General features: G+C 34.2%; 1 protein-coding gene across 3 annotated transcripts; it reads right to left on the bottom strand.

Moving 5' to 3' along the window:
• Window positions 1–8,616: 8,616 nt before the first annotated feature.
• Window positions 8,617–15,540, bottom strand: LOC106770795 (septin and tuftelin-interacting protein 1 homolog 1). Of its 3 annotated transcripts, none has more exons than XR_001376419.2 (4): window positions 15,161–15,540; window positions 11,576–14,234; window positions 11,029–11,260; window positions 8,617–9,300 (listed from the first exon to the last, which is right to left on the bottom strand). XR_001376419.2 is itself a non-coding variant. In XM_014656613.2 (3 exons), exon 2 carries the CDS (start codon window positions 14,215–14,217, stop codon window positions 11,614–11,616), a length of 2,604 nt encoding a protein of 867 aa, XP_014512099.1. In that variant the 5' UTR covers window positions 14,218–14,234; window positions 15,161–15,540; the 3' UTR covers window positions 8,617–9,300; window positions 11,576–11,613. The 3 variants fall into 3 exon arrangements, 1 of the variants encoding a protein (XP_014512099.1); XR_001376420.2 differs by having other exon boundaries at window positions 11,156–11,260; XM_014656613.2 differs by lacking the exon at window positions 11,029–11,260.
• Between the last annotated feature and the right edge of the window lie 8,516 nt (window positions 15,541–24,056).

Below are 24,056 nucleotides of genomic sequence, written 5' to 3'. Positions count from 1 at the left end.
TTTGAAATTATTTTAATTGTTATTAACTACCCATTTAAAATGCCAACTAATAAAATATATCTTCTTACAATTTATAAGATAATTACTGTAAAAAATAATAAATATTTATCATAAAATAAGATACATCATTAAATGAAAAAAAAAAAGTATTTCCCATTCAAATCTTATAAATAAATAAAAATATAAGTAAAAGAAAAGTGATCAGAATGAAAATATTGACTTTTTCATTGTATTTCAGTTTATATTATGTAAAGCAAAAACTAAAAAAAAAAAAAAAGAAATCAAAACTTGCTCCCAATGGTTTAAAAAAAAATAAAACAAATGTTAATTACCTTCTTTTTGGGCTTTTGAACCTTTGGCACTTTAATCTCTCCAGGATGATTTTCTAGATATTCCATTAGTTGCTGCTCGTCCATGATCTCTATCAAATCAATCTATGAAATAATAAAAAAATTATTATAGAGAAAAACAACTATAAAAAATGTAGACACAGCTATTTTTGAGAATTTATATGGTGAAGAAAAAAAAAAGGCCTATTTTTATAATTTAGGGCAAATTTCTTTGAAGAATTTAGGGCAAAATTGTTATATGTACATACCCATGCCTTGAGCTCTTCAGCATCCTTTCTTAAGGCCTCTTCTTCCTCTTTCTGGTTCACTTTTTCTCCATCTTCTGCTTTCTTCTTGTTCTTTTTCTTTCTTCCTCCAACACTATTCATGCTCTTATTTTACTATCTGCAACCCTTAAACAAAATGGCTCAACCAAAGAATAAGTATAAAGTCAATAAACTTCATTATATATTTATTTTAAGGACCATCCTTGGCTTTATGCCAACTCTAGTTATTGACTATTATTACTCTCAAATAAAGGAGTCATTAATCACATAACACTGGCTAATTAATGTAATTCATTTCAATTTTGTCATTTTTTTATAATAATGAACCTTGAGTTTATTTTATATTTTTCCTCTTTTTCGTTTTTGGAATTTCTTATAAAGAAAATAGGATAAATAGTCACTTTATGTTTTTTTTCTTTCATATTTTAGCTTTAAAAAAATATTATTTTTAGTTCTTGTTTGTAAATGAACTTTGGTTTCAGTTTCACAAAATAAATTTCTCGTGTTTTATTTTTCAAAACTTAACTTTATTATTTTTCTCCTTATAATATATTATAGAATATATAAGTAACGGATCTCAATTATTTTTATCTACTTATTTGATATTATATTACATTAAAGGAGAAGGAGAAGTATTGCGTTTAAAAAAAATAGTTACTTTTAAAGATTTAGAAAATAGTGTTTTAGAAATGGTTTTGATTTAAAAATAGTGAAATTCTATTATTTTAATATTAAATAATTTTATTATAAATAATTTAGTTATAAATGAGTTTCATAATTTTAAAACACATTATCTCTCTAAAAACTATTTTGAGAGTTTTTATGACTTCTTTCTAGGAGTTCTTTTTATTTGTTTATTTGATTAAAGGACTAAAATCGTAGGAGTGGTCCTGACAGTCAACTCTTTAATTCAGACCGATAAATTTCTCTACGAGAGGAGTGGCATTGAGGTCCTTGAAAAAGGTAACTAAGCGCTCTACGGTGCAAGGAGACTAGTGCTCAGTGCTCCAAGAAGGGTGCCTAAGCGTTGGAGCGAGACCCTGACGCTGAGGGCCCCATAAAATTGCAGTCAGGCGCCAATGCGAGACTTTGGCACTGAGGGCCCTAGAAAAGGGCAACCAGGCGTCCTGCGACTTCATGTAACCTTCTTTTCTGGTGTTTTTTCCGTCCTTTCTATGTTCCAACAACTTGATACTTCAACTCCAATAACCTACAAAATCAAGGGAATTTAGTGATAAAATCTTCAAGTATAATCTCAACTCTCTTTATTCACAAAGTAAACTAAAAACAAGAGTTCAAGCAAGTTTCTAAGTCAAAAAGGGTTAATTTAGTATCAAAATTATATCACAGATAACAGTAAATTCAATCGTTATCAGGCCGCATGTAGAAACTTTTAGCACTTATCTCGGAGTAGTTGCTCATGAGAAGGTATCTATTTTGACTCCATCTTGGAATCATGTTACCGAGAAGGAGAGAAACATCATTTCGCAAGATATCTTGGTAAGAAATTATTTCATTTTTTTTACCTTACTTTGATTACTAAGGAGATGTACTAATTTGTCCATATATATGTACGCAATTTTTTATATCCCTAATGTGTGGATGTTGAAGTCGAAGGTTTTGTTTTCAGTTGCAATCAGATGACATCAATTTCAATCACAATTGACCCCAATTTATGTATATGGTGTAAGGAAAGGTGAAAGTCCTCATGTCAAGTACAACTATATTGATGAAGAAGCTTGGAAAAATTTTCTATAGACTCGAGAAAATGAGAAATGGAAGGTTAGTATCAAGACTTGTATATTATTTTTATTAATATTTAACACTAATTAAATTTCATTTCAATATTGATAGGATCTTCGGAAAAAAACGCAAGACATCCAAGTACATAACGAGACTCCTCATTTACTTTCTCATGGTGGTTATCAAAAGCTAGAGAAAAAGATGATAAGAGAAAAGTTGAAAGCACATTCTACATCTAATCATGATGGTGACAGTACAGATTCAGTTCAATCTTCATCCCCACCATCCCGTCATGAGAAATGGAAGCAAACCTGTCTTAAAAAGTCAAGAACATGGAATTATGATGAGTCGCTACGAGTAGTTAATCAAATTGTAAGTAAAAACGTTTCAATAGTTTAATTGAAAACTTATTATTCAATTTAAATACTCCTAATTATATATGATTCCTTGTTGTAGAATTCTCCAGTTAAGTAGCAGGCCTAGAGTGGTTTCAATCCTCATAGTTGAGAGGATATTCTTAATATTGATCTTAGATAACCTGAACATCCTAGATGTGTTTGTATGACACCATGTTACACTTCGGTTTGTATCTATACTGATATTGTTACATATGCAATATTTAGTTTCTGAATAATGTCATGTTTGTTTTATGTGTAGCAACATGAAACAGAGTTGCAAGTCACTACAAAAAAGGATTATCTCTTAAGGATCCATTGGCCACATTGAGGGAGGTTGTTGCATCCATAAGTACAAACCCAGTGGAGATTCCACCAGATGCCATTGTTTGGAAAACAAAGCGAGCTTCCATTAAACATTTACCAATATGATTTGGAGGAGATCTTACCACGAAATCAAGAGTTAAACATATCTGTTGTGCAGTTATGGATGATGTAAGTTAACTTTTAATTAATTTTTTTATTACCTTATACACATTGAGAATGTTATTATTGTTTAAAATTTAGGTACTTGCATGATTTGTTCTTGGAAGTGGGGAAGGGTGACACATATGAGTCTATAGACCTTCAAGTCAAGCACCCAGTTGGTAACTCCTATAAAGAAGGACGAATGTACATCAACAAAGCCATAATGGATGGAAATAAAAAAAAATTACATTGTTCCCTCCATATATAGATAAGTAAGTCTATCCTTATTTAATAAGTTATATTTGCCTTTTAAATATATATTAACTAATTTTCAATGCAGTCGTCGTTGACAACTACTAGTTATATCAATACCAGATTGTACTGCTACATGGTTTTGCTCCTTGCATAAAAAGCTCCCTAGTCACTTGAAAATTATAGTAGATACATAAGTCTATTTTAAGAAAATCCTACTACTTCATTGACCTTGAACATACAATTTCATGTTTCCCAACGTTAAATGTTATTATATTTAGTGTTTTTAGTGGTCAAAGCATAATAGGTGGTAGATCAAGTGTCGCAACTCAATAGGTTAGATGACAGTTTCTCAAGTATTTATAATACTATATCATTCATTTACTATGCATTATCATGTAATTTATCTAATGAGTTTAATTAAGGTGTAGTGCAATGGTGGCTTTGAGTGTGGTTACTACGTCATGCAATGAATGACAACCATTGTGCAAGTTGGTTATGAGAGTGGTTGGGATGAGGTAATATGATATATCCCATTTAAACATATGCCCTAATACATTTTTATGTGTACTAATTTTAACTTAAATTTACTTTTGAAGAACTTTGTTGACAAATAACCAATAAATTCAAAAGCATTATCATATATTTAGAAAACTGGACAAGGTATTTTCTTTCTAGATATAAGAATTTAGAAGTTGATAGTCAAATTTAGTTTAATAGTTTTAAATCTTTAAAAACTTTGTTCAAAAATTAGATAATTATCTTTAAGATATATTCAAAGCCTTTTCTATGTTATATTATTATACATGTTTGAATTTACTGTATTTTTTGAAACTTTTTTGACAATTTTTGGTAAAAAAAATTGTAAATATAGTATTTTAAAAAATAAAAAACCAACTTCCATGACGTTTATGACATAAACTATTGTGATATCGACTTCACCAGATTCTTTTGAATTGAGATTGCAAAATCATGATGGTTAAGAAGAAAACTATTGTGATAGTTTAATTCCAAATATTAATAACTTTTTATGTAATTTATCCATTTTACAATGGTGTATAGCACCATTGTGGTTTTCAAAAATCACGATGATGTCCAAATGATTGTGATTTTCGTGAAATATTTCATGACGGTGAGGATATTTTAATAGAAAGACTTTTCGTGAAATCATTGTGATACATCTTTTCTACACTAATGTCTATTTACTTTCAATAACCTGTTATTCTTTGTGATGATGACTTTATGTCAATCTGTCACTTTAAAACACTCTCAACTCTTGATTGAGAGGCTTGTTTCGACACCCTCATTATTCAGGAGTCAAGACTAAGAATAATTTAGGCTTAATACCTCTTTTGGTCCCTCTTTAGAGGGTGAATGTTCAAGTGTGTCCTACCTTTTTTGAAAAGTTCAATTTTGTCCCAACTTGTGAAAAAAGTGTACAATCAAGTCCTTTTTTGTCAGCTGACAACGTGGAAACATCTATGCAAGGTGGCTGTTTTTTGTTCAGAACGTCTAAGGGTAAATGTGTGATTTAAAAAAAAAATCACTTGGTTGGTTGAGGTTAAAAAAAATCTGAGGTAAGGTTTGGGTTGTAGAAATCGCGGATGCCATTGTTGAAGGAAGAGAGACTCAATTCCTTCTGTTTCTTCACACCAACTACTCGACAAAATGACCGCTTTGGAATCCGATCAATTTTTACCGAACATACCTTTCCAAGTTAGGAACAACATGAAGTTGAGAAGGAAGATCTACTATGAACTCTCCAAATTCATCAGTTACACCTCTAGCTACCATTGACCCTTTCTCCTTCCACTTTCTTCCATGGCTGTGACACTTCAAACCAACCCAAGCTCCTGCATCATTCATAAATTAAATCATCATCATATGTATAATAAAGATTAGTGTTTGTTTATATTTTTTCCTTTCTTTACCATTGGTGGGGTGAAAAACAATTTTCCTTCATCTAATATTTGACAGAAAAAGGTTGGGACTCATTGTCATTGTATTTTATGTCTGCATCAATTGATTTTGCTTTTTCATTTATGTTACAATCAAACACAGACAGCTAATCAATAATGACCAGAGAGATTTAGTGAATTATAATCAAAACTTGTGTTGCTTTCCGAAGCAGAAATTTTACCAAACAAGTCTTCGCTTGCCACCAAACAATGCAACACCACCTGTTGCCATTTGCTTTCAGACAAAACTCTCATGGTGTTTTGGAAAACATTATAATCGATTCTTCTCTCTACCAAAACCAATGGTGTTTTGCATACCTTCTAATATCACCTTCAAGATCACCCAAATTGGAAGACAGTTCCTCCAAATTGTTGAACCCCAAATTGCGACTTCTCCAACCCAAACCCCAACTCAGATTTTTTTAACCTTAACCAACCAAGTAAATTTTTTTTTAAAATCACACATTTACCCTTAGATGTTCTGAACCAAAAACAGCCACGTTGCACATATGTCTCCACTCTATTAGCGGGATCGTTAAATATTTAATGTCGTGACCAAAAAGGGCTTGATTGTACACTTTTTTCACAAATTGGGACAAAATTGAACTTTTCAAAAAAGGTAGGACGTACTTGAACGTTCACCTCCTAAAGAGGAACAAAAAAAGTATTAAGCCAATAATTTAAATATATTTTCCATTTTCAATCCTCCAATAAATATTTTAAAGATCAAACGGTAAAGAAATTGTAGGTTTTAAAGTAGACAATATTTCAAATACTACTATTGATTCTAACGATATTATCACAGTTTATTTGAGTCAAACCAATAATTTATTTTTTTAAAATAATACACCAATTTTTACATCAATTACACACACACACATATATATATATATATATATATATATATATATATATATATTTTGAATTTGATTATATTTGACAGAAATATACACTAAATTTGACCATATTCGATAAGTTGGCACCTATTATTATTTACGTCTATTGTTGATATTATCTGACATCTCATTTAAAAAGTTCGACGTGAATAAACTTTATGTTTTGATCTCTGGCATCATGTTAGACCTTTATCTAACATATTTTGAACATAAAATTGACGGAAAAAACTACTTCTACACTGGTATTATAATATTTGTAGTTTTTAAGTTTTTTGACGTATTTGAAATAAACTAATTTTTTCTCAATAAAAGATTTACTTTACTGTGATACTATTAAAGGATAAGATATGAACTTATTTATTGATAAGGAAAGGCAAAAGACATGTGGATTAGTATTTTAAAATACAACAATGAATTTCAAATTTCAATATGTTGCTAATCAAAAGGATTTCATTCATAAATTAAATTAAAATAGAAAACATGTAAAATTAAGAAAACTAATTTTAAATAAAAAAATCAAATTATTTTATTTAAAAATATTTTATTACTTTAATGTTGTATTAATACGTTGAAAACAAGATTCAGTGGATGAATGAAACAATATAAATTTAAGATTTGCACCAATTAACTACAACACTGAATCTTAAGTCTATAAGTTATACGAAGATTATGTTGAATTGATAGATTTTTAATTTGGCTAAGTAGTCCACTAATCTATTTTCTTTTCTTTCGATGTTTTTGTTAGTAGATGTTATTGGTGTACGATTTGATATTTTGAACACACTCGAAGTTTTACTAAGATTTTTGGAATTGTGTAAGGAAGCATGTTCATAGGTAGGTAAGGAGAGTTAATTTTAGCATTTACTTCAGTAGAGTATTGAAATACATACATTTGTATTTACTTCATCATGATTATCCATGTGTTTGTTTAAGTTGTTGGAAGTTTAAAAGTATACTTTGAGAATAAAACTAGAACACAACTGCATTGCATATGTTAGAATGGTAATTATCTGTAAATTATAGGTACAGATTTAAGAAATGAATACTGTATTGATTTTAAGTATGTTATATGTTTTCAAGTAAAAATCTATTATTTGGATTGATATCACTTAATAAATGAACTATGTATCGATAGACATTCCAGCTATATTTATCTTATGGTGATGTTGATCATAAACATTATAACGCCTTAGGATCCAAATTGAAGGAAGCAATGAAAATTTATGGTTGAATGCATCAAAGGACCCGATTATTATAGTCGATCAAACATTAAATCCAATATTGAGAGAGGATTAACGAAGCATATAACAAAGACAATGAGCATAACGTTTTCACAAAGAGGACAGCGAGTCAATTAAGATCCTGATGGAGCAAACTTCACTATGGAATTCAAAAGTATAAGACATGTTATAAATAATTAGTTAGCCAAAGGAAAAGTAATTGGGTCCAGAAGATATGCAATATTATCTCATTCTCACATCTAATACTTCAAACATTTCAATTATCCATATAATGGATTTTCATAACATCAATTTAGACACAATATTAGATCAAATCATACTGAAGAACCCAAAGACAACAATAATGAAGAAGTCATCAAGGTTAATACTTGAACACTAACATGAAAGTCAATAATACCAGTAGTTATAAATAAAGAACAAAGGTTGTACATCGAAATTTTGATCAAATTCATGATCCATTGTTCATTGACTATTTCTCTAAAAACCTTATGCGCAGAAAAACTCAATAATTGAAGGTTTCACATGTCAAAGGATGTATTTCTAAAAATTGTAAAGACCCTCAGTAATCACAATGACTCCTTCATACTGAAGTTAGATGAAAATGGAGAAGAGGTTTATCACCTTCACAAAGTGCACTACAGTTATTCGAATATTGACTTATGGCTCACTCGCTATTAGCGTGGATGAATACATTCGAATAAGTGCAAGCATTATAGTGGGCTTACAATGATTTGTACCAAACATCTAGCAATATTTGGATATGATTACCTAAGGAGACCAACAACAAAGACATCAACCAACTACTACAAGTGGAAGCAGCTCATAGTTTTTCAGGTATGTTAGAGTGAATGGATTGTATGCACTGGAAATCAAAAAATTGCTTAGTTGCATGCAAAAGTCCATTTTGCTGTGATGATCATGCTAACCCAACAATCTTGTGGCATCAAAAGACTCGAGATTTGACGTTTATTATTTTCTATTGTAACGTGTTGCAATACACCATGAATGGGGTATACTGCAATTGGATTCATCACTAACATCCATAGATGAAAAATTATACAAAATTACGTTAAATAATATTTAAACGTGACTTTACAAAATATGATGCACAGTAAAATAAACACGCCTTTAGTACACATGTCTGAATTAACTTTAGATCTAATTACCCTGACTTAGTCTCTTAATGCATAAGCCGGGTGAAAAGACAGCTTACCAAAATATCAAGACATGGTAAAAAATTTAGTTACCTTTACTCTTTCTGCACTATCGTCTTCCCAAAGAATCTAGTACACCATGAATAGTTTGTTTAAGTTTTCCAATACCTCATGATTTCAGGACTAAGATTAATGGTATGTGAGAACCAAAACTCCCTCACTAGGAGGCTCAGGGTACAAAAACTGAAACAAAAATGCTTGACCCTCATACATGTGAATAAAAGAAATTAGGTTACCAACACACGCTTTATCCTCACTGGAACTTCCACTTTCACTTACCTTAGAACCTTTGCTGCCCCCTCGGGAAACACGTCATTTATGTAACACCCATTCCCAGCTCAAAATCCGCAATCCCAGTTAGTAGAGGTATTAGAAATATAAAGCAACGAGTGAATGCTCATTCTGACCCATTACCATGAAGTGGAAGGGGATGAAGCATATAGCTGAATGGTGGATTGTTCAACTGCGAAGACATCTTCCTGAGCATTAGTTTCAGCAAACCTCCATGTTCAACTACCTGCAAAATAATCATCAGTAAACAGTAATTAACCTTTGGAAACAAGAAACGCAAATAAAGGACACAATATCACATGTTTACATGGTTGATAACGGAGTGACATAAGAGCAGATTACAGCAATACAAGGAGGATCAGTGTTATGCTAAACCCATAGCATAGGAAAATCCACGATGTGCGCGGCACAGCTTAAGCCATCTATAAGCTTACTACAAGAATTGTCAATCTGTACTATTTAAATATATTATAATAATTTCTCAGAATTCTAATGTCTGTTATGCCCCAATGCATTACTTATGTCCAACACAGACACCAGACTAAAGTCCAAAATATAAAATGCAGCATGAGAATCAAGATTCAAGATTTATATACACACTCACGTTCTAAAGACAAAGTTAAGCTTCATAATGTTCATACTATGATCATTTCTTAATCCCAACAAGATGAATAATATCTCTAAGAAGTTAAAACAAGTCATATGATAATGAACCTCGAAAAAATAGCTATGAGCCTCGCAATATTATTTATAAGATAACTTGGCTTTTAAAAAATATTATAGTAGTGTCTAGGATGTGTTTAGCCAAGGTTAGGTGTGGACTCACTTTCTTGGCATATGTTCCAACCATGTCGGAGAGGTGTCCGAACTAAATATTATTTTTTATTGAAACAAGTAGATAAGTGTCCGACACATGCCAAAGGCATCATATCATGTCCAAAAAATGTCTGACACGCCATTCTAAAGAGGTGTTAGTCCATCCCCTACAAGGATATCACAATCCTCTTGCAGTTACTCCCGAAGTTCTGAGTTCATATGCTGCACCACCACTGCTGATTTCTGCAGAACGCAGTGTTTCCCACCAGCTCTGATCAGATAATCAATCTTAACACATTTCTTTTACCTTCACAGGTCAGAAGCACGGGGAACTTTAGCCAGCAGCCCATCGATGATATGTGTGTCTGTGTGTTTCACAATCTGCTTCTCAGCTTCAGCCTCTCACTTCAGATCCCTACATGTCAGTGCCTAGACTGCCTAGCTCTTTCAAAGTTTAAATGGACAGTTTATGATTTAAGTCTTTAATAATTTAATCTATTTCATGATTGAAAACTTTTGATCAAGATGGAGCTGAGTTTTTGTTAATTATAATGTTAGACACACACATAATATAAAGTGAGGTTAGAGTGTTTTATGCTATGTGCTATAGAAATTAGCCTCCCAATTTCCGTAAGTGTAATTCACTATTAACAAGTATGATACAAGGCAAATCACTGTATAAGGTTTTAGTTCACAGTTTACCATTCATGAAGATGCAAGTATTTGCTACTCGATAACGTTTACGACACCTACAGCGACACTTTCCAAAAAGAACTTGGCCTCCCAATGTCTAATTATAATTTCTAAGCACAGTCCATGTCCTGTCTCATTATTCCAAGCGCCAAGGAAAATCAAGTCATTTCCAAAAATACTGTTATGGCAACTGACAGTCTAACACCATCTCGATCTACTTGTTGTATATGTTTGTAACATGCAATCACCCCGTATTGGAAATTAGCATATGTCCCAGAAAACGACAAATATAAAGCCTTTATTCACACCTTCTATCAGATGCATTCTATTGAAACCAAACTAAACATGCTGAACATGGCGTAATACAACTTCACCAATAATGAAATGAAACAATTTCAGCATCCAATTCATGGAAGTGATCACTACAATAGTAAGAAATATTCACATCTCAAGGAAATGTAGCAGCAAAAGGAACCGGTGAAAAGAAGTTGGAGATGAATCAACCAAAAGATACTCATGTTGAATTGCACAAATAAAACATTCTCTTGTCTGATTAAAATGATCTTCCATACTTGCAAGATGCACAGAAACACTAGGTGGAATAACTAGTGGGCCATCATCCGACCATGAGAATGATTCATTGATGCACCAGCAGACGCACCATGGTTTTTAAACACCTTCAAAGATTAATAACAGCAATTTTACTTGATAATTAAATGATGAAACAAGTGCAATAAGAAGATAATAAATCCAACATCTACACGCTATTCCTGAATTTCACATAAGAGGTTTTACCTTGCATTGAAAATTATTAACATATAATATATATCAATGCATATAAAATATGCATAGCAAGCCTATATTAAATATTACATACCCATTCTGCTTATGATCAGACATAAAGTTGCCCGAAACAAAACCAGAAAGTACACATGCCAATCCTACGAAGTAATCAAAAGACAATACAACTCAAAAGAAACTAGATAGAGTACCTTATAATTCAGATAATTCACATTGGTCAATGCAGAAATCAACGCCTTTTACTAAGGGATTTATTATGCAACTCAAGCAATCCCTGAAGAGATTCCATAGACCACAATTCTTCGTTCTGGGCGTATACTTTTTGATTAAGAGAGTCTATTATTATGCTGACATTACCAAACCCATATATTTGATGACCATTGTGCATTCTACCAGGTTTAAGCTTGAATAGCAAACCATGTTGCTGAGCATGAGCCTCAATGACTTCTTTCAAGCTCAATTCATGAGTGCCATCTGCATTGACTGCACCGCCCAAGCTAGCCGCAGCTTGCTGTTGAGCATAAGCTGCTGCTTTCTGTTGAGCCTCAAATTGCCTCTGCTCAAGTACCCTAAGATAGCTTATATTCTCCTTTAAACCAGGTTGGACCACCTCCATACCTTCAACAGCCTGGTTCATCATATCAAGACCGCGATTAAGTTGGTATCGGATGCTTTCATTTGCTAACAGTTCTTTTGGAATGAGTTCCTTCCATCCTAAATACCATTTTGTAACTTCTTCAAAATTAGGATTTGAGCACAGCCAATGATACAGAACCTGAAGCCATTTAGCAAAGAAGAATTTCTCCATCATATCAACCATTAGGTGAATAGGAATAGCAGAAGCCCAGTTCATTACCCAATAAAATTGATCAAGATTCTGACTTGCTGGGTTCACTTGGAAATCTTGCAAGACAAGCTGTAACTTTGGTACAATAAAACGAAGCATAAGTTGTTCCCAACTAGCAGAATCAAATACAGACTTCCAAGGAGACAATATAGCATAAGCAGAACCATCACTTGGGTGCCAGGCACCAAGAACAGTACTCAATTTAAAACGAATCACCTGGTAAATACCCTCCAACTTGTGACCCAACAGCGGTAGCCATGGATGCACCCAAGTGTGGATAGGAATGGTCTCACGGTGTGGTTCCCAAGTATCTACAGCACTTGATAGTTTAGGCATAACTATATTGTCTAATATGGTGGCAAGGACAGATTGAGGAAGTAACTTTTCCCACAATTCCAGAAACCATAACATTGGTTCAGGATCCCGGGCCTGCCAGGTATTTATACCAGATATTCTTACAGCTGGCAATACAACCTCTAAAACCAATTGGGTATAAGGTGATGATACATCCCATATATCAACTGAATCTTCTTCTCGAAGCAATGCCTTCCACTCTGAAACCAACTCCAACCCATGAGATGGATTTCGCAGAGGATCCCAACCTTGGAACACTCTGATAAACAGGGGTAGAGCATAAAAACAAGCAATGCATGACAAGTTACACAACTTGTAGTCATCAGCATATCTTTTGTGTAAATCCCTAAAGCAATGAGCAAGGGAATCCAATGTTAAAGTTCCCAAAGTGTTTTCTTCTTCAACATGGTCTAACACACGCTTTATTTCCTCCATATTATCCAGCTGCTTCTTCTGGAACGCTGCCTCAGTTTCTAGCTTCTCTTTTTCTTTTTTCAAGCTAAGTGCCGTCTCCCTCTCTCTCCTCAAATCTCTATCAATCTGCTGGATGTCAGCCTCAGCCAACCCAACTATTAATGCTACATTATACTGAAGTTCTGGCATTGGGATATCATTTTCTTTTGCTTTCTCCTCGGCATTCAAATCAGACAAATTTATTACTCTAGCATGTGGCCCTCTCATATCATATACCTTCTGAACAACCTCAAACTCTTGTTCTTGCTTGCTTGCCAACAACTCCTCAGCTGTTACATACTCTTCCTCCTTCTTTTTCTTCAACCTTGCTTGCTTTGACCATAACCTTTCCTTTGTTTTGCTAACCACAGGTTGTGAGACCTCTTGCACATTCTTCTTCTCTTGCTGCAAAACCGGCAATGGCAAAGTCTCCTTAGACTCATTAAACCCTATGCCAGAATTCTTGGCCCTCAATCTGGCCTCAATAGGAGCCACAATACCCTGCTCATTCTTCCCAAGCCCGCCTCCTTTATAACCCATCTTCTCCAACAACTTCATGCCTATCCCTTTCGTATGCTTCTCAAACTTCCCCACATCACTAAACCCATCTTGAACTGAACTCTGATGCTTCCCCCTCTTCTTCTCCAACCTCTCCTTCTCCCTTTCCCTTTCCCTTCTCATCGCCCCCTCCTTAATCTTCTTCCCAAATGCTGAGGGCAAGAAATTATCATGACCATTCTCATCAGAATCACCATTTCTTTCTGAACCATTTGCTGTATTGCCAGAATTAAAACCTAGACCAGACCCAGAAGTGCCACCAGACCCCATACCAAAACCTGACCCTAAGCCCGGCCTATCCTCACTAACATAACCATCTTTCTCATTCTGCTCTTTGGACTTATTATCAATTTCCTGATTGGGCATAAACATTCCAGTAGACACAAAATTCACAGGCTTGGTTAGATCTTGCTTCTTTGAAAAATCACGGTCCTTCCTCCGTTTTCTACTTGAATAATCATCATCGTCATCAGAATCTGCAAAAACCCCGTAAAGAACATCATCCTTTGTCTGAGTGCGCTTTTCCTTACGACTCTTGTAGTAGAATTCACCACCAATCCATTGACCACCCTCATAATCATTCTCCATTCCAAATTTCTCCATCTCTTGATCCTCGTCCATGTTTATGGCAAATAAACCTGTAGAATAAATTGTTTAGAAAAATGGCAAGTTTATAACCAACAAAAATTACACAGTACATTCCCTGTTTGAAATTTCGTTTTGCAAAATCCCTGAACATATTGCAGATCAAATTTAGAACGGTGGAAGTAGGGTAAACAGTAAAGAGGTGTACAAGCAGAAAAATGGACACAAAAATTAATGAAAATTTGAAAAGGAAAAGTGTAACGAAATCTAAGTGGAATGGTGACAGGGGTGTAAAAGATGAGATGCCTGAAAACCAATGGCTGTGAAGTTCAATCAAATATGAAACTGTAATCAGCTTCACAAATATGACAAACAAGTTGAGCTCAAAAGTAATTTTCATCTTGTTACATTTGGGAAGGCTACTCCAAAATTAAAAGTTATGTCAAGCCTCCCTGCAGTGATCAACGTCATTAACAGTCATTAATGTTTTAATCAATAAGTTTACGGTTTAGAGTAAAACAAAACTTAATTCCTACGAAATGCTAAACATTCACTTGTAAAAATCAACAAACCAAACAAATGCCCAAAGATAAGAAGAACAAGATTTAACATTCAACAGAGTCAGAGCCCTGTCAGAACCAAACTTGTTTCACTTTTCTTTTGCAAATTAGTTTAAATTCATTTCACCGCAAGTTAAATTGCAGATGAAATTGCGGCCATTCGCATGCACCAAAGGGCAATGTTAATAAGCATATCACTCAAAAACAAAAACAAAAAATAACACACAACGTGTACGCATAGAAAAGGTTCCTACAAAGTTAACACCCATCAAAATCCATATGCTCCTTTTCACTTATATTCCGATATTTTATTTTACTTCTCAACCAAGCCACAGAATAACACGTTTTGTTCCCGCAATTTTTTTCCAAACATCCCCTTCATTCTTTTAAAACGAAACTACTTTGGGTTTAGGGCTTACCTTTAGAAACCGCGAAAGGGGTAGAAGGTATAAATTAGTGCAGAAGCAGAAATCACGAACTTGAGCTGAAAGAAGAATAACGAGGTACTCAGCAATGAATTGAACGAAGGACGAAGTGATTGCGTTTGATTAGGGTTCGTCAGGAGATTGCGAAAAGGGGATTGAGTTTGAGAATTGAGAGAGAAAGAGTTGAAAATTGATGGGTTGTGAAGAGAGTTTGAAAGTGAATTGAATTGAATTGAGAGAGCGTAATCGGTGAGTCTGGTGGTGAATGAATAAAATGTGTTTTGGGGTTAAAGAAAAGAGAGTACGTTAATGGTGGAAACGAAGAACCGAACAAGGCTAGGTTATGCTTTTTTATTTCAACTCAAATTTTTTTTGCTGCAATATAATTTTCCCCCGGATATTTCCTTAAATCAATAAAAGATAAAAGATACAAAAAGAAATTATGATATTTATTTTAATCAATTAAAAAACAAACCCAGGTTTTGTTTAGACAATTTCCTTTTTCTTTTTTTGTAAAAACGTTGAAGAAACAAAAGAAAACCTTTTTGTTTATTTGGGATATTTGTTTTAATCAATGAAGAAACAGATTGAGATTATGTTTAGACAATTTTTCTGTAAAAACAACGAAAAAGAAAGTAAAATCTTTTCATGAGAATATTTAAGAAAAAATATAACTATAAATTAACATTAGTGTAGAGAAAATATAAAATAAAACACGTAAAATATAAATTCTTCAACCTTTTATATTTTTATCTATGCATAATGTAATTTAAAATTGTAAGAACCTAAAAAATAGACACTTAAAAGTAGATAAATGTATTAAAATAATGAGACCGGACATTTTGTGTTAAAATAAGCTATCAGTATAAACAAAAATTTAAAATACTAGGTTGATTATCTAAATATTTTTTCTCTCTCTAAAACACTATTATCTACTTTTCCTCTCCCTTGTCTCTAGAATTTCTCATTGGTGGCTCATTTGTTTGACGATCATGAGATACTTAGGTGATCCTGGCGTCAAGAGCTTTTTGTTTCACTGATTGGTTTGGTGGGTAGAACCGGTAAGTTTCATCCTCTTGTTCTTGGTAATTTCTAAAATTTTTGGCACATACAAGAGCATTTTTGTTTGCATGTGTTCAGCAGTCTTCCTTTTTCTCCTTTCTGACTTTATTTTGGTTCTACGAATGATTTTGTTTCATCAATTGGTAGTTCATAGGTGTTCTTAGGATTTTCTTGAGGTGCAAGCAAATTTTGAAAGTTATAAAAGTTGTTCAATTCTATTAGAGGTAAGGGTAGCTAGTTAATTTAATTAATTGATGTGCTGTTGAAATTATATGAACTGTAACCGCGTGAAACTTTTCTGCAAAATTATCTGATACTGTTTTAGAATGAGTTTTTAGAAGGTGGAGTAGTGAAAGTTGGATTTTTAGTCGTTCCTACAATCCAATCTGTAGCCTTCTTTACAGATATGTTCGAGTAGTTCTGCAATCCAGCTAAGGAGCACGCCTTCTTGCCACATAAGGACAAGGAAACCACCATCACCCCCACACAAGGAAGGTTCAATACCCGAACAACCAATACGTATCCGCAAATTAAAACAAGGATTTACTAGGTACAACAAGTAAACTTATCTCCCATTCTCATGCCCATCAACCACACACTCAGGTACGCCTTAACACTCATTCATGCTCCAATCTCAACTGCAAGTCAAATTTGACCCTAAACATGTTCACTTATTGTCATCACGTTCTACAACTTCTCCAGCTTGATCCATGTCTAATTGTCATAAAAGATGCATTGTTTCCAATAAAAATACTTTGAAATAATCGATTATCATAAGTGATAATCGATTATTTCCGAAAAATATGTATTTACACAAATTATCTCGTGATAATCGATTATCACTTAAGATAATCCATTATCTTAGTGGTTCACCAAAGTTCATCACACATGAAGGAATCATTGATTATCATCCCAATTATATGTTTTTTTTTTCTTTATACACTAGTGCAGTAAAGGGAATAGGCACCGGTTATTTTCGCTTATAGACACCAGTTCCGCAACCGAGACATATACAGACAAGGTAAAAAGAGTAGACTTTTTGCCTCGGTTGTGAACCGAGTCAAAAGAATTTAGATTATGCCTCGGTTCACAAACAACCGAGGCAGTAAAGGTTTTTTTATTTTTTTAATCTCAACCAAGATCGTTTCCACATTTTCACATTATGTTCTATTTGTTCTTTTTTTTATGCTCTTCTGCTTTCTCTTTTCCTTCTCTTTTTAATCTCAACCAAGTCCAGAATTCTTGATCAAACATAGCAAGAAAGAAACTCCTTACCATTGGCAACTGGAATATAAAGGCAACATACTAAAAAGGAAAATCATTCACATATGAAACTTGCAGCTGAGTTCTCACTATTCAATGAATGAAGCCACAAACTTAACAAATAAAGTATATATAAATAGAACCTCTGCTGGGAAAAAAAGAAAGAAAGAAGATATGAATGACAAAAGGAAGAAAATAGACAGAAAGACAATTTTGAGACCAAAAATAAACATGTTCAGCTTCTTGACACAAACCAAGGAGCCTTTCACTCTTCTTGACACGAACCGGTGGCACCTGTTGTAATTAGAGAAGATTTCTTTAGAATCTTCCTAATTAGAGAAAATAGATATACAATCTTTTATTTTATTTTGTTTTCCTAGTTTCTCTATTTCCCTTTTTAGGAGAATTAGATTATTACAGATAAAGGATATGAGAATGTATTTTCAATCAATTCTAAATAATAAATTTCAATATTATTTTCTACTTGGTATTAAGAGCTTCCGATCTTGGAACTCCGTTTCGCTGCACAGTCGCATTGTTGTCGTTGTCCGACCACAGCCGCTGTCGCCATCGCCGGTTGGGGTCGTTGATATGGCAAAAAGGTGCGCCTAACTACGGCAACCATAAAAGTCGTTGCATAGTCGCCGCCACCGCCGTTCGACCATCGTCGTTGCCGCCGTCGCCGGTTGGGGTCGTTTATAAGGCAAAAAGGTGCGCCCAACTCCAACAACCACAACTCCGGAAGTCGCTCCGTGAGAGGAGCCGCCACGCGCCTCCACCGTCGCCGGTGCGTGTAGCCCACGTGCCCACCTCTGGTGAGACCCACTCGCCGGCGCCACCACAGACAGGGTCACCAGAGCGCCCTGAGTCCATTCCTAGGGTTGGAGACGACTCGTTTGGGATGTATTTGAGCAGATCTGAGTTTTAAGTTTTGCTCCTCTTTTTCGGCAAGACCCACTCGCCGTCGTCGCCACAGAAGATTCGCCGGAGACTCCTGAGTCTGTTCTTAGGGTTTGTGTCGACCCATTTGACCTTTTCTTGAGTACATCTGGTTGTTTAAGTTCTGCTCCTTTTTTTTCTCGGTGTGACCCATGTCATCGTCTTGGAGCACTTTGTCCATAAAAGGTAAGATTTGCCTCAATATTGTTGATCATGTGTCTTAAGGTATTTGCATCCTTGATTCGGGTGCAACTGATCATATGACACCTTTTAGTGTGTCCTTCGACTCATATGGTAAAAGAAATAAAGAACAACTCATTATAGTTGCGAATGGTCAGGGTATACCTATATGCGGCTCTGGGAATATAATTTTGGACTCATCTATTGTATTGAAGGATGTTTTACATGTTCCTCAATTAGCTAACAATCTTATCTTTATGCAAAAACACACAAAGGATTTAAATTGCTCAATAACATTTTTTCCAACTTATTGTGTTTTTTAGGACCTTGCCACGGGGAAGACAATTTTAACTACTAAAGAGCAAAGTGGGTTGTATTTTTTAAAGTTTGATGACCAAAGCAACACGAAAATTATGAGTCAACAAGCAACATCTGATACGTGGGCAAAATCCCAAATATGGTTACATCATTAAAGGCTTGGACATCCTTCATTCAGTCTTATCAAGTCCTTATTTCTCCACTTGTTTACCAAAGAATATGTTGAGTCTTTCAATTATCATATTTGTCAATTTTCAAAACACCATCGTGCATCTTATCCTATTAGTCATAAAAATAGTATTCCTCCATTTGATTTAATTCATTTTGATGTTTGGGGTCCTGTCATAGATTCTATTTCTGGAGCCAGATGGTTTGTTACCTTTATTGACGATTGTACCTATGTCACATGGACATACCTTATAAAAAATAAATCCGAAGTTTTTCAAATTTTTGTTAATTTTTTCCATCTTGTCCAAAACCAATTTGGAAAAAATATCAAATGAATTAGGTCTGATAATGGTACTGAATATGTGAATAATGAATTTCTCAATTTTTTGTCTCATAATGGTATTGTTCATGAACTAACCTGTGTTAATACCCCTCAACAAAATGGGGTTGCAGAAAGAAAGAATCGTCATCTTCTTGAAGTAACTAGAGCTCTTCTTTTTCAAATGTCTGTTCCAAAAAATTACTGGGGAGAAGCTATGTTAATTGCCATATATATCATCAACAGGTTACCTACTCATATCTTAAATGGCATTAGTCCTATAGAGTCTTTATTGTCTTTTATTCCTTCTTCTTCCTTACTAACGAGTTTACCTAGTCGAGTCTTTGGATGTGTTGTTTTTGTTCACTCTCATCATCCTAACCGTGGTAAATTAGATCCCAGAGCTCTTAAATGTGTCTTTATTGGGTATCCTTCTAATAAAAAAGGGTACAAATGTTATCATCCTCAGAGTCGTCGCGTCTTTATCACCATGGACGTCACCTTTCATGAAACACAATCCTTTTATGTCAGTCCACCACTTCAGGTGGGAAAGCACTTGAAGTGGATGAACTCTCCTTCTTGTCATTACCATGTTTGTCTTTGCAGGATGCCCAAGACCTAAGCAATGAAGATACCATAGTCCACAGTGAGGAAGAAGAGGAAGAAGACATATTTTTTGGCAAAAAATATGAAAGAAGAGAACAACCCACTTCGACACTCGAGCAAGAAAAATTGTCTAATCCAGAGGTGAGGATCCCTGATGATATCAATGAGGAGGAGGTAAGTATTATTGAGGATTTACCCATTGCATTGAGAAAGGGAAGAAGATCATGTGCTAAATATCCTATTTCTCAGTATGTTTGCACTAACAATCTCTCTGATAAGCACAAAAGTTTTATTGCTACCATTGATGCCACAAAAATTCCTACCTCAATCCAAGAGGCCATGAAACTTGAGCATTAGAATCAAGCCATGAAAGAAGAAATGAATGCATTAGAAAGAAATTCAACTTGGGAGATTGTTGATAAGCCAAGAGACAAGAAGGCAGTAGGGTGTAGATGGATATTCACAGTAAACATAAGGCAAATGGGACAATAGAAAGATATAAAGCTAGATTGGTGGCAAAAGGAGATACCCAAACATATAGGATTAACTATGAGGAGTCATTTGCCTCAGTGGCAAAGATGAATACAGTTCGAGTTATTCTCGCTTTGGCTGCCCATTTTGGATGGGACTTACACCAACTGGATGTGAAGAATGCCTTTCTTCATGGAAATCTAGATAAGGAAGTGTACATGGAGATTCCCCCATGTTTTGAAGTGAAAAATGAAACAAACAAGGTTTGCCTCCTAAAGTAAGCATTGTATGGTCTTAAGCAATCCCCTAGAGCATGGTTTTGAAGATTTACAAAAGCAATGGTTTCCTTGGGATATAGACAAAGCCAAGGAGATCATACTTTATTCATAAAGGACTCTTCTACAGGAAAACTCACTCTATTACTTGTCTATGTGGAGGATATGATTATTGTAGGAGATGATGAAACAAAAGAAAATTGGCATTAAAAGATAAATTGGCAGCTCAATTTGAAATGAAAGACCTAGGAAAACTCAAATATTTTCTTGGAATAGAGGTTGCCTACTCCAAGAAGGGAATTTTCATCTCCCAAAGGAAATATGTACTTGAGCTGCTCAAAGAAACAGGAAAGCTGGGATGTAGAACTTCAAGAGTTCCTATAGAACAAAATCACAAAATGGGATGTGAAGAAAGTGCTCCTGTAAAGAAGGCCCAATATCAGAGATTGGTAGGAAAATTGATTTATCTATCACATACAAGACCAGACATTGCTTATGCAGTTAGTGTATTAAGCTAATTTATGCATGATCCAAGAGAGAGACACATGCAAACAGTTGACAAAATTCTTCAATACTTGAAGTCAAGTCCAGGAAAAGGGATATTATTCAAAAGGGAAGACACATTGACTATGAAGATATATACTGATGCTGACTATGCAGGTTCTATTACTGACAGAAAATCTACTTCTTGGTATTGTGTGTTTCTTGGAGATAGTCTGGTAACATGGAGAAGCAAAAAGCAAGATAGAGTTTCTCGTTCTAGTGCAAAAGCTGAATTTCGAGCTCTTGCTCAAGGAATGTGTGAAGGACTCTGGATGAAAATCATTTTGGATGATCTTAAAGTCAAAGTGGAGAACCCAGTACAACTACAGTGTAACAATAAGTCTGCCATGAGCATAGTCCATAATCCAGTACAGCATGATAGAACCAAACACATTGAGATTGACAGACATTTCATCAAAGATAATATTGACATAGGCTTTGTGATTACAACTCATGTTCCTACAGAACTTCAAATAGTAGATATTTTTACAAAAGGACTTCCTCCGGGTAGATTTCAAGATCTTGTAGGCAAGTTGGGAATGATTGATATTCATTTACCAACTTGAGGCGGAGTGTTGTAATTAGAGAAGATTTCTTTAGAATCTTCCTAATTAGAGAAAATAGATATACAATCTTTTATTTTATTTTGTTTTCTTAGTTTCTTTATTTCCCTTTTTAGGAGAATTAGATTGTTACAAATAGAGGATATGAGAATGTATTTTCAATCAATTCTAAATAATAAATTTCAATATTATTTTCTACTCCAAGATTTAAATAATAATAGAACAAGTGGCACCCAAACTCCAACTTGCACTAACAACCCAGATTTTCAACCCCAATCATCACCATCCACCCCAAGACCTTTCCCAATGAGCAATCAGAAGCTCCTACGATGCTTCAAGAAGCAGAGTCCCTAAGAAGCAGAACCCCCAAATCCATTTCGTCATCCACCTACAGAGAAACAAAACCAAAAAACCAAGGAAGAGAAACGCAGAACCAACGCCTAAGCACCACCACGCCGCTGCCACCGCGTTTGATAGGCTTCGGTTCCAGAAAAACCGAAGCGTAACATGCGAGTTAAAAATGTGATTTTTTACTAGCGATATTTTTATCTATATTTATACATAAATAAATTAGAATTTTTTATCTTTACATTTATTTTTCAATTTTTTAAAAATTAAAATAATTATTTTATTAAAACTCTTTAAGTAATTTTTTTAAAATTTAATTATTTCTTACCATTTACCATTTTCTAAATCCTAATTATTTTATTATTTTTATCATCATACATAAATAAAAAAAATTGAATAAACATTATGCATGTGTTTTAAGTATTTAAAATGGATTCATGAAATTTTTGTCTACAACACATGTCTAAGAGGTTTGCAACATGTCTAAACCGTGCAAACATAACCTCCAAACCATGTTGGAACTTCATATAACATCACCAAAATTAGTATTTTTAAATATTTTTACGGATAAAGACAAGTTTTGATTTAGTGTTTTAAAATTAATAAAAAAAAATTCTTGTGTTCATTTTTTTTATCATTTTATTTTAATTTAACTTATCTCTTAAATTAATCGTTTTTTAAATTTAACTATTTTTTAAAATTATATAAATAAAAATCATGTATAAAATAAATAAAAACTATCTATAATTAAATTGTAAAAATTATTTATTTAATATAGTTAAAATTTAAAATAAATAACATCCCAATAAATATAGCCTTAAACTATACTTAAACTCAGGAGTTATCAATAATAATAAGATAGAACAGTGGGAGATAGGAATATATATATAAAATATTCATCAAATTTGAAGTGTACAAGTTCTAGATATCTTATATAATTTTACGCATTATACTGAACGATTATACAAATTTATTTCCTAAATAAAGCTATTCGGACATAATCTATTGTCCGGACGGTCCTACACTAACTTCAGGATCTGCACACTCCAACACTTCCTCTATGAACCCGCATCGCCTCCTGCTCACGTCCACAGGATGATCATCGCAGTGAAGCGAACCGGACGACAGAAAATGACATGACAGGAAAATAAGGGTAAGCTTATGTAATTTAATTAATTAGATCAAACAATCATTTAATAGGGTTTGCGAATAATCAAAACAACATATCCATTCACATACTTGTCATACAAGTATCAAAACCAAACGCATAAAAATATCACAACCGACCACTTCACACTAAATGTCCGGAAGGTATGAATCACGTAGCTACGGTCGTTCTTGCACTCGTGGGTGGTAACTTGGAATAAACCATTAGTATTACCGCAACATGGATAACCCTTGAGCTTAACACACGAGGTTAGCCCGTTAAAAAACCTTAGGTCAAGGTTGTACACACCGCCCAAGCTAGACCCTCCTGCCATTCTCACCACATGCATCACCCTCTCTGGTGAGCATTAGAATATCAGGATAAACACCAATACAAAGCTGACCATATTTATACTTTACCAATCAACATCAAACATATATACTGTATGAACCATGTAGTTACGATGTTTGTGCACCCGGGTGGAACCTGGCTGGGATGCCCTCAACAGTCGCCACCTGAGGTTAGTCCAATGAAGCTTACCTTGGCACAGCTGTACCCTGAAGCTAAAGGACCTCCTGCCATTCCCACGCATGAGTTACCCTCTCTACATGAGGTGGAGTAATCACGGAATATCAGGATAAAAAACAACTTAACTTAGCCATGTTCATACTTTACCATACAAAACCAG

The sequence above is a fragment of the Vigna radiata genome, chromosome 1 (assembly GCF_000741045.1).
Source record: "Vigna radiata var. radiata cultivar VC1973A chromosome 1, Vradiata_ver6, whole genome shotgun sequence".
NCBI lineage: Eukaryota > Viridiplantae > Streptophyta > Magnoliopsida > Fabales > Fabaceae > Vigna > Vigna radiata.
This window is presented reverse-complemented; position numbering and strand designations above follow the sequence as displayed.